General features: G+C 43.2%; 1 protein-coding gene across 1 annotated transcript in view; it reads right to left on the reverse strand.

Moving 5' to 3' along the window:
• The window catches only part of PECAM1 (platelet and endothelial cell adhesion molecule 1), a 76,575-nt gene extending 68,460 nt beyond the window's left edge, over positions 1–8,115 (reverse strand). The window contains exons 1-3 of the mRNA XM_065415330.1: positions 8,082–8,115; positions 7,865–7,891; positions 2,107–2,397 (exon numbers count right to left, since the gene is read on the reverse strand). Of these exons, the coding sequence (XP_065271402.1) occupies positions 2,107–2,397; positions 7,865–7,891; positions 8,082–8,115 (352 nt within the window). The remainder of the gene's footprint in view (positions 1–2,106; positions 2,398–7,864; positions 7,892–8,081) is intronic.
• Positions 8,116–12,242: the final 4,127 nt, after the last annotated feature.

Consider the following 12,242-nt stretch of genomic DNA (forward strand, 5'->3'; position numbering starts at 1 on the left):
GCTGTGTGGATGGACACTCCAATCATACCGCTGTAACCAGTGAATCAAGACCTCTCTCATCCCATAACTCTGCACCATTGGACATCCCACAGTGCACGTTCCTAGCTAACTTAGGCGATGTTTGCCCTGGGCACGTTCTACCAGTATACCGTACTGCCAAATCACTCCCAGCATGAATGCAACTATACCAACAAAGCTGCCGATATTTGGGGCTTTTTCTTATATAGACTCCTATTACCCCCCACCCCCGTCCCGATTTTTCACACTTGCTATCTGCTCACCCTACTGGGGCTCCAGAGTAAGTTACATGACTGAGCTTTATTGTGTCCACACTGTATGAGTTTTCACACAGCGCTGACCCCACATGCAGTGTCCTGTCCCAGCAGGCACTGGGCTCAGTGTAAAACCTGGGAATGGTTTTCTGTGGCAGCCTCTTCTGAGGATGCTCCAAAGTCCTGGTCAGGAATCTGGAGGGACCAGCTCTAAGACTTTATAGAAAGCTTCCCCTCAGCTGTGAGTGTGTTCCATAATAACAAGAGATAAGCAGACTTTAAAATGAAATGAGCATCACACTAGCACAATCCAGATGCCCTTTCACACACCACAACTGGAGGATATGAAGTATACAGAGGAAGACTGAAATCATCTCTGTGTTACTGAAATTAATCATTTAATGGTAGCATGCAAGAAATAACTGTGAGTGGTAATGTTCACATCTGACATAGGCATGTTGCTTTGAGCCAGTATAGGCTTGATCTCTGTCCCTGTCTTTTTGTTTATAGGTGGAAAGAAAGGAAGCTGGGTTCTTCTTGAGTAAACCTGTATTAATGTGTGTAAACTGGCTGCTTATTTGTGTAAGTAACTTGACATACAGAGACATTAACCGCATACAAATCTGGGGCTTCTGAGGGCAGCCCCTGTACCCTCCATTGAACATGTGGCCCTAAATTCATGAGACAGGCCAGTGACCAGTAACAGAAGTGTCTCCACTCCTGTACCCCCATCCCTGTATTAAGCAAGAACCATGGTAGCATAAACCTGGACAGGAGCCCTTTGGAAGTGCTGCACTCAGTAATGGCACCATGTTTGATGCACGAAGGTCACCCTTCTTCATCAATGTTTCTAGCTCCTACACTGGAACAAGCAACAGGGAAAACTTGGTTTCCCCATTTGGATATTGGAACTGGGGGTACTGGTCCTTTAAGGCAGTGGTTCTCAACCAGGGGGATATGTACCTCTGGGAGTCTGCTGAGATCTTCCAGGGGGACATCAACACATCTAGATATTTCCTAGTTTTACAACAGGCTACATAAAAAGCACTAGCGAAGTCAGGACAAACTAAAATTTCATACAATGACTTGTTTATACTGCTCTATACACTATACACTGAAATGAAAGTACAATATTTATATTCCAATTGGATTCATTTTATAATTATTGATAAAAATGAGAAAGGAAGCAATTTTTCAGTAATAGTGCACTGTGACACTTTTGTATTTTTATGTCTGATTTTGTAAGCAAGTCGTTTTTAAGTGAGGTGAAACTTGAGGGTACAAAAGACAAATCAGACTCCTGAAAGGGGGATGTAGTCTGGAAAGGTTGAGAGCCACTCCTTTAAGGCAGGGTACAGGCCCAGCAGAGCCCTGGACCCAGGCTTTCTGGGAGTTGCCATTCCAAGAGGGACAATATGAAATTGTAGGCCAGAACAAGGAACGTTGGGGAAGGGGACAGGGATATGCATATGCTCCCTGTCCTCATAAGTGGTGAGGAGGGAAAAAGACTGGCTGTGAAACTGCCCCCCAGATGCCAATAGTACCAGCTGCAGGGTGATTTTTTTGCTTTGTATGACATAAGAATCTGTTCTTTAGGAATTGGAGTGAGGATCTGCCACTGGCCTGCTGGGTGATCTTGGGCCAGTCACTTCACCTCTCTGTGCTTCAGCTTATCCTCATTTTACTGATAGTACTGCCCTCCTTTGCAAGGTGTTTTGAGACCTCCGGATGAAAAGTGCTAGAGTATTATTATTAATGTACATTGATAGAGTAGGACATAATCTACTCTGCTTTTTGTAACGTAGAAGATAGCCATGGTTGAAGGGATACATACCCTTAACTCGAACATCCAAATCATTGCTGCTTTTAGACTTCCTGTTTGCCTCCACAGTGCACTTGTAGCTTCCCGAATCTGCAAATCGAGCTGGCGATATTTTGTAACGTGTTCTGTTTTGCTCCGACGTGGTATTATGCAGAAGACTGTCATCCTTGTAAAATAAAAAAGCATGCTGCATCTGGAAGCTGGCGCTTTTGCTAATGTCCACAATACAGGTGAGTTCAATTGACATTCCATTCTCCACTTTCAGGGATGGCACAGTGAGTTCAACTTTGTTGATGGTAATAACTTGATAGGGAACGGGGGGGAAAAGTCACATTTAGTTTCAGTTTATCCAAAGCAATGCTGTTCTCTGAAGTTGCTACGTAATGAACGTTGCAATTGCTAAAGGCTGAGAGCTCTGTGAGACAGGCATGGTCCTACTTTCTGGCCCTGAGCCTGCAATTAGATCCACACAAACAGACTCCCACTGAAGTGTACGGGGCTCCAAGCAGATGAAAAGATGCATGTGATTGCAGAATCAGAGTCTATATTTGTATAATGCCTTGCACTATGGAGCCCTGATTGGGTGTGTCAGTGCTACCCCAATACAAATGCAATATAATTCCAGTTATCCGAATTCCCTTTTTTCAAAAATCCTCGTTATCTGAATCCACAGTGTTCCCCCCATGTAGCCCCATGCTAGTTAATAGCACTTCTGTTTATCTGAATCCTGGTTATCTGAAACTTTTGGATGTCCACCCGGCTTTTCGGATAACTGGGATTATACTGTGCTACCATTACTATTTTAGGCCGCCTCTCAATCCTGTTTTTTAAGGATTTTTGTGGTCGATGCTCAAGGTTCCCCTCCCATCATTTGCTTTCATTTTCAAGCAACACATCTGTACAATGAAGTGATTTTTTTTAATTACAAGATGAAATGGAGAGCAGGGAGGGGGAAATGCAATTTTGAGCACTTTTGCCTTTTGCTGTGAATATTTTGCAAAGCCCTAGTTTTAACATACTGCTCAGATTCATGTCCCCACTGGTCAGAGGAACCACCTAGGAACCATTCTGGCATCAATTGTGTTTTAACACAGTTGTTGTCACTACAGTTTGAAAAGCCATGTGGCCTAAAGACAACCCATGCTGGCCCACCCGTTGAATCCTCAGAGTTAATTCAGCCTTCCAGGATATCTCATCTCCTAGTGGGTGGGATTTCCTGACATTCCGTTTCAACTGGGGGAGGCAGGACAGCCTGCCACAGACTCTAATAATGTCTAAAGAAAGAGAATGCTCTTTTGTAACAGTTATAGTTAAAGAAGGCAAGATTGGGTGGGGTGGGGTCCACCCTTGTGCAAAGAGTCACAGCAAGGTCTCTATACACTGTTTAAGTCCTGCTTGAATAGTGCATAAACTTGTGCTGGCGCTCTGCTCTGGAGCGAAGTTATCTCAGGCAGAGAACAAAAGTGAAGAAGTGCTAAGCAAAGATGGGAGAGAAAAGAAAAGAAATGAGAAAAAGAAACAGCAAAAAAAGAAATGTGGTGACTAAAGAAGTTAGAGGCACAGTGCATAAGGGGTTTGTATGAAATATTTCAGAGATTTGTCCGCCCTATTGAGCTAAATGGAAATTTTGCTATTGATTTCAAACAAGAGCAGGACTGGGCCCTTTGTATCAAACCTCTGTATTCAGCGATGTGAAACACCAAACTTTTCAGCCACCTTTTTTTCCTCTCTCCATAGTGTCATCTCAGATGCTACCCCCTTGAAGAGGAGAAAGAGGTGAGGATAAGAGAACAGGGCATTCTTCACCCCAAAAAAACAGTTGTTTCCCCCTGAAGCTCATTGTAGAACTTCCTGGGCTGCCATGAATTCCTCATCTCCAATTCCCAGAGTCAGCTGTTCTCCTAGAAACTTGACCACAGGAAAATCTTTCCTGAGGTCACTGACTTTTAGATATTAGAGAAAACTAGACATTTTACATCACATTTGCGTATCCCTTCAAACATACATACGCACACTTGAACTTGGGGGGCTTGAATGAAATGGGACTTGGTTGCAAACACCTCTTGAGTAGGATTTGCAGAACAAAAACCCCAACGGATAGGGTTTTGCAAAAGGAAAACCCAGTTTGCTTGAGCCAGCTCTGCTGAATTTCCATTCTCTCTGCAGTAGGATGAGAAATGTGTGTACTAGAACTGGGAGGAGAGAGAGCTAAATGGGTCTGCAGTTGACTTGTTCTGGTCCGCTTATCTCTCGTGATTCATTGTTTCCAAGTCCGATAGCAAGGGAGTCTCCGCAACAGAGGAAAAGCCAACCATTATACTTATTTGGGTAAATGGAAAATTGCAGAGCAGCCCAATGTGCTGCTGTATCTAACCCTGTAGGCCTTGGACCAAATTGATCGCTGGAGTAATTTAGCAGAAGTCCCGGGAGTTATTCCAGGTTCCTTTATCTGCTTTACCTGGCTGCGTGATAAAAGATACAAAGTGACTGGAGACACGGTTGAAGCATTGGCCGTATTTTCTGTACTGCCGTTTGAGGCTGAGCTTTCAGGAAAGGGAAGATAAAGAAAGCCTGATCTTCCAACTTTTGCTCCTGTGAGTAGTCCTTACCCTACATGAGTGGCCCCACTGATTTCAGTGAGATGATTTTCCCAGGTAAGGACAACTTGTGAGAGTAAATCTATAGACTCAGGCCCATCCTTACAGCCAGCTAAATACAGAGTTTTATTTCTGAATGTATATTATTGTTTAGGCTTTTTTAACATGAATGTCGGATTCAGTATAATTTTTCAGGGAGCTTTTTCAGGATCAAAAGCTCTGAATTTTTGGGAGATTTTGTGAAATTCTATACTTTTACTTTGTCCTCTCGGATAACGGTTACTCAGGGCTCCCATTCTGCAAACACTTCTGCACTTGAGTAACCTTACACATCTGAGCAGGCCAATTGAACTCAATGGGACTACTCGCATGAATAAATTTAGGCCAGTTCTACACTAAAAATGTCAGGTCGACCCAGCTACATCACTCAAGGATGTGAAAAGTCCGCACCCCTGAGTGAAATAGATAAGCCACCCTAGCCCCTGGTGTAGACAACACTAGACTGATGGAAGAATTCTTCCACTGACCTAGCTACCACCTCTTGGGGAGGTAGATTAACTACAGCGACAGGAGAACCTGGTCGCAGGACTGGGCTCCAGTACTCCTCTCGTTGCTGTAATGAGTTTCTACACTGAAGCACTACAGCCTTTCTAGTGAAGATGTAGCCTTAGGCATGTGTACGTGTGATGTCCATGTTACTCAAATTGTCCTGAGCTGTTGAACTTCTAACTGTCTAAACATTGGGCTTTACTTACCCAAGTTGGGAGAAGTTATGGTCCTTTATATAGAGACCTCGACTTTGTCACTGTAAGTCTTACCCTTATATATACATGTATAATGGGATTTTCTGAGTGCCACAACCTTAACTCTATATAAGGACCATAACTTCTCCTTAACTGCTTGGTCGACCTGACATTTTAGATCAGGCTTTATTTATCTTCCCTTTCCTGAAAGACCAGCCTCAAACGCTTCAACTCTGTCTCCAGTCACTGTGTATCTTTTATCATGCAGACAGGTAAACCAGCAACACGGTCAAGTGTCACATTTTCCGGAGTTTTGTTAGTTGATGTCACAATATTCAGATTATTTAAATTTAGGTCTCTTTCTTGGTGAATAGCAAAGGAACAGTTAAAACCCATAATTGCAAGATAGAGAAATAATTGGAGAAAACTTTCATTTTTTCCTGCAGGAAATAATTACAGTTTCTCAACAATTTCCCAGTTTTCTGGTGGCCCAAATAGGATTGAGGAGCTCATGATTGCAAATTCAATCTGCTTCCATAACCCACAAGCTGCAATCAGGCAAACTCTGCATAGCTCACCTCCCGCTTTTGTATACTAGGTCTGCTATTTTGTTAAACTCTAATGCACTCCAGTGTGGCCAAAATGTTCTAGTAAATAATGATTTTTAAAATGTGCCAATTGAGGGCCTGATCCTGAAATCCTTGCCTCGCCAAATCTCCCATTGCTGTACACAAGCCTCTGCTTAGGAACAGTCGAGGTCCAGAATACTGCCGGGAAGTAACGCACGTCAGAACTACAATCAATCAGGAGAAACTGCATAATACCTTCACGCAATGGGTCAAATTAATCCTTGGTGTAACTCTACTGACTTCAATGGGATTATATCAAGATTGATTCTCACCCATTCTGACTTCAATGACACTTGAGCATGTGTTTCAAGGGATTTAAAGTTAAGCACATGCTTATGGATTTTGCTGAATCAAGGCCCCTATCTAATTCCAACTCCTTTGGACCATATGGTACTATGATTTTTTAAGCAGAACTCCCCATTAAAAGAAGGGTAAATAAGAACAGCAGAATCTGGCCCTGTAAATATATCTTTGTTATTAATAAATATACTCTCCCCTCTTAATATGAAAAATTCCATCCAGATCCATTGGATCATTGTTACAATTTTCCAGCAGATGGCAAAGTAATACCCTACCAGCTTTTTTTTTTTAATTGCATCAAAGTATTTATTTAATAAAGAAATATTTATTCCTTTATCACCTCAAAAATGATACATTATTAGCTATAAGTCTTATTCATGTCGCTATAAACAAGTCAAGGAAAACAAGTTTATGGACTTTGTTTGCTTTTTCTTGCCCTAAAACTAACGGCTGGTGGCTATGCCCAGATTGCTCAGAATTCAAATTACCAGTTAGCTAGAGGGAGCTCCTAAGAACCCTTGTTCACATTCAACCACCAAAGTGAAAGATGAGGTGGGGCAGTTTCCCTGCCTCTGGTGGAGTTGCCCCCTCCCTGTTTACTTGTAACTCCTCCTAGCCAGACATAACTTTGCCTTGGCACTCATGAAAAGGCCTCTGAAAATCTTTTTTGCATTCTAATGGACCCGACGGTACCAGGCATTTCCCAGCATAAGGGAGGAAGGAGGATAGCCCACAGGGCTATCACCCGCTTCACCCAGTTTCAAAAGGACACGGTTTCAACATCATGCTGGAACTTTCAGTACTTTCTGGATATTTTGCAGAACAAAGGGTAAATACATCCAGCAAGTGCCCTTGATTTACATCTACCAAATGGTCTCGCCTCCCTCCTGGGTTATGGGGACGAGACAGTGGCTTTGTTTAAATATGACAGCGCTAGTAACTAGATTCCCTATTCCATCCCTTCTTTTGTGAACCCTGTCAAATGAGATTTATTGGGGGGGGAAAGGAGGTGTCTCTGAAAGAAAAAATATTGGCAGCACACTGCTGATTGAAACACAGTTTGCAGCAGCAAACACTGCCCGTCAGGGTCCTTTTTGCCAGTATTTTGGGTTAAAGACTAAATGAAGATGTTTGAAAACTTTGTATATTGCACATCACCGATGCTGTTTACTCGCATTGAACATTTATCATTGCAATACGGAATCTTATATAATAAATAATCCTACAAAAACCCCCATTGACTTCAGTGGAGTCAGGATTTTACCCAAGATATCTGGATGGGATTCTGTTTCTAACTGACCATCCAAGCACATTTTCTGGCATTTTTTAAACAAAAACGGACTTCAAGTTAAATCATTTTACATGGGTCAAATTCTGCTCTGAGTTATATCCCTGCAAATCCAGAGTAACTCCACTGTGGATCCACACCACAGTAACGGAGACCAGAGCAGAATTCAGTCTTTGGCATATCAAGAATTTTAGAAGAAAGGTCACAACTCACCATCGTCTTGAGCTTTTAGACTTGGACCTGGAAAAGTGAGAGGAAATGTTATATTCAAAGCTTAAAGACTGAGTTTAAGGACACAATGCAAAAATTTGGAAATTCTTCATGACAGAGAATTCTGAAAAATGTTTGTTCAAACCTGAAGGTTGATCAAAAAACATACATACTAGGACAACATAAAAAACGCATGCAAATATTTAAACAGTGAACTTACAGTGTAAGAGAATCACCAGCACAGCGAAATACATCTTGTCATTGGAGAGCAGTCACCTAGTTACAGAATAAACTGATCATCAGCTCTGGTTGGTTATGCCTCGCAGTCCTAAAGCTCCACAGAAGTTTTGATTTTTGGGAAGAAACCAATAATGCAACTTTGCTATGAAAAACTGTAGGTTTTTCCACAACTTCGGCAGAAACTGGCTAGATATTGGTCAAGTAATCGTTCTCTTTACTGGAAAGTGGAAGTGGCAAACAATGAGAATCTATCTGCTGCTAACAGGCAGATTATTGCTCAGGAAGTGACTGGTCTTTTCCTGAGAGACCCACTGAACTCAATTGCTTTGTTTAGGTTTCGAAGGTGTATTAAAAAACAAGAAGTCCCAGTGACATTTATCCTGAGACTCCTGTCAATACATATATTTTTTAAGTCATGCTTAACCATTTAAAAATCAGAATTACATTTACTGTTGGATCTTGCTGGATTCCCAGTAGACTATTCCTCTTCCTTCTGGCACTGAAAACCCTTTCAGAGTGGATTTAGATATGTAGCATAACTATGTGTTTGTCCCACTATGGCTGCTCACAAGGGCTGTTTTGCTGCACTCTGTATGGGACTGAAATTTCTATTGTGATGCATGGGCTCCACTGTAGGTACCGTGGCAAGTTAAATTCATTTAAGCAAATATAGTGGTACAGCCCCTAGACCAATGAGATCCTAATGCAGATTACCATTGTGTGTACTAATGTTTTTTATCTGGTATATTTAAAGCTGTGCAAAATATACACACCCACAAAACCCAAATCCCCACAGTTATCTGGTTTTGGGATCTGTCTCCTATTAGAAATTTGAACCAGCATTGGCAACAAGGCTCATGGGTCAAATTTCAGAACCATAGCTAAATTTTCCAAAAGTTTGAGGCTGTTTGAATCTGGGAATGTGGTTGGAAGTTTTGTGAACCTTCTCTAGGGTAAGGTTAAGGTGAACAAGGATCGATTTGTGGGTTTTGTTTTTGTTTTGTTTTGTTTTTGGGCATTGAAATCTGCAGTTTCTAGACATGAAAACCAAGTTGACGTTTGTGATTTTGGCCACGTTTCATTTTGAGCCTAAAGCCTTGAAATTAAAACTCAGTGGGTGTGAACTAGAGCGGGACTGAGGGCAAAGTGAAGGTAAAATGGGTGTAACCCTTTGCACAATGTACAGGGAAACGGTGAATTAGGGCCATGGTGTGAATTTAGTTTAGAGCAGGGGTCTCAAACACGAGGCCCGGGGGCCACATGCGGTCCGCGGGGTTGTTTTCTGCAGCCCGCAAGCTCCTTGTGGCCCTCCCACCCCTCCAGCGTTTACCTAGAGCGGCTCCAGCCCGACGCACACCGGGGGCAGGGCAGGCTCCCTTCCGTCCTGCCCCCGCGCCGCTCCGGGAAGCAGCCGGAACGTGGGGAAGGGGGGCACAGGGGTCTGTGTGTTGCTCTTGCTTCAGGCAGCGCCCCCAGCAGCTCCCATTGGCCGCGGTTCCCCATTCCCGGCCAATGGGAGCTGCTGGGGGTGGTGCCTGAAGCAATAGCAACACACAGACCCCTGTGCCCCTCCTCCCCCAAGTTCCGGCCACTTCCTGAAGCGGTGCGGGGGCAGGACGGCAGGGAGCCTGCCCTGCCCCCGGTGCACATCGGGCTGGAGCCTGCCCCCCGAACCTCTCCTGCAGCCGAACCCCCTGCCCTGAGCCCTCGCCACACCCCAGACCCCTCCTGCACCCCCTGGGAACAGGAAGGGGGCAGAGTTGGGGTGGGGATTTCGGGGAAGGGGTTGGAATGGGGGCGGGGCCTCATGGAAGGGGTGGAGTGGGGGCGGGGCTGAGGGCAGCGGGGGGGAGGTGTCAGTAATGCGGCCCTCGGGCCAATGTACTAGTCCTCATGTAGCCCTCGTGGTCATTTGAGTTTGAGACCCCTGGTTTAGAGCTGTGCGGAGGATGGAAATTCAGTTTGGAGAAGCATTTTGAGATTGACATTTGGCTTTGTTAAAAATTGGAATGAAAACAAAAAAATCTGAAATTCTTCATGCAGGAGAATTCTGAAAAATGTTTGTTTTGGGTTAATTAAAACATTTTGTTTCCATTTAAGTATTGTATTATATTAAAATATGATACAACATTAAAAATTTTGAAACAAAAATCATTTCAAAACAAAAATTTAATGTTTTGTTCCAATGTTGAAATGGGATGTTTCAACCTTGATGGAATATTTTTCCCGATTTTCTTCCTAAATGAAATTCTGGTGAAGTTGACCCAATTTTGCAAAGTGTTTCAGTTTCAGCAGAATTGCATATTCTGACGGAATATGATTCTGTCAAAGTTTCTGCAAAGTCCAAGCAGGTTCTCACAGAAGGCAGTGGTAAAGTCCCTCACTGCCCTCAATCAGCGCAGAATCAGGCCTGCAATATTTTACTGATTGCTGATTTAAAGCACACACACACACACACACACACACACACACACACACACACACACACACACAAAGCAGGCAGTCTCGATATTTCATCATGCTTTGGTTACACAATCAGGGCGACACAAGGGTGTTGCGCAGCTCTGAGGCCATACATAATTTCTTATTACAGTTATCTGTGCTCTGTGTGAGATATATCAGAAAGTGCATAGAAATATGAAATATCGTTGTTTATTATAGTAAACTGCCCCATCTAGTCTGCAATTTAATGTTCTGCCTCTGCAATGAGCTCCACACAGGCAGATCCCAAGGGCCTCGCACAGACTTATCGACTTCAATGCGGCTTTGCACAGACACAGACAGGGGTCTGCCCATGCCAAACTCATCACAGGATCTGACCTGAACAGCTAAACTAGAGGCTAGTTTCATTGCAGCAGGTTTTAAGGTTATTTTTTGCTTTATAAAATAGATGCAAAGTCATTTCCTGTACATTGGAGGAAGCATATTTTGAGGAGAGATTTGAATGGAGCTGGGGTGAAACCTTGGCTCCGTTAAAGTCAGTGGAAGTTTTGCCATTGACTTCAGTTGAGTCCAGATTACATCCCAGAAGTACAGAAGACAGTAACTGTGCAACAGGCCCAAGTGGGAGTTGCAGTTTTGACAGGTCCCTGGATTTTACCATGAGTCTCATGATCAGTAGGGTTCTTCTTAAAGCCCCAGTTACTGTAGTTAAGTCAACATGTGAAGCACTTGGCTTTCCTTTTATACAAATGGGCAAGTCTTCATGGTTGTGGAGAAAAGTGAACCCTTAAAGCCTCAGAAACCAGAATGCAAAGAAAACCTTGTGTTTAGTCTTAAAATCTCATGATTTTTTAGACCTGATTCATGACTTTTGAACAGTCAGAGCTGGTAACTAGGGTGACCAGATAGCAAGTGTGAAAAATTGGGATGGGGTGTGGGGTAAAAGGCCCCTATATAAGACAAAGTCCCAAATATCGGGACTGTCCCTATAAAATCGGGACATCTGGTCACCCGACTGGTAACATTGGAGATGGTCCCAAAACAAGAGTGGGAGAAGGGCAGAAAGAGAGGTGGAGTGGAAGGCTTAGGCACAGCAAAAGGGAAGCGGGGGGAGTAGAGAGAAATAGTTTCCCTTAGCTCTTTTCTGCCTCTCTTGTTTTATTTATTTTTAAACTACGTGACACTTTGCAGAAGTAGCAGATCTGAGTATGGATTTGAATTAAGAGATCTGGAAGGTCAGACCCTGTCTTTTCAAATGGAGTCAGAGATTCTGAGAGGATATTATACTGAGTAGTCAGCAGAGCCCATGGAAAAAGTTACTTCAGCTAAAACAAACATGCGCTGACTCTGGCCAGAGGTTGGGGGGAAGAAGAAAAAAATCGAACAACTTAACAGTATACATAAACAAATAGAAGGGGATTCATTAACTCCATCACCAGCCTCAGTTATGGTTCTTCATACCCTGTTAGCCCTTCTTGTGGCCTAAGATTTGCAAACATACATGTGGAAAGCAACATGGGAGTGGTTGTTTTTTATGCCCATTAATCCACATCCAATAGAAAATATTCCATTGCAGCAACTCAGGCTTTGTTCTAATTCTGTTTTGGCAAAATAGGAATAAAAGAGTAGCTGGCAAAGCAGAACTCAGGAAAACAGCACACGTCACAGATGGCAGGGGTTGGCCAGAGTTTGCTTTATA

Source organism: Emys orbicularis, chromosome 13 (assembly GCF_028017835.1).
Source record: "Emys orbicularis isolate rEmyOrb1 chromosome 13, rEmyOrb1.hap1, whole genome shotgun sequence".
Classification (NCBI taxonomy): domain Eukaryota; kingdom Metazoa; phylum Chordata; order Testudines; family Emydidae; genus Emys; species Emys orbicularis.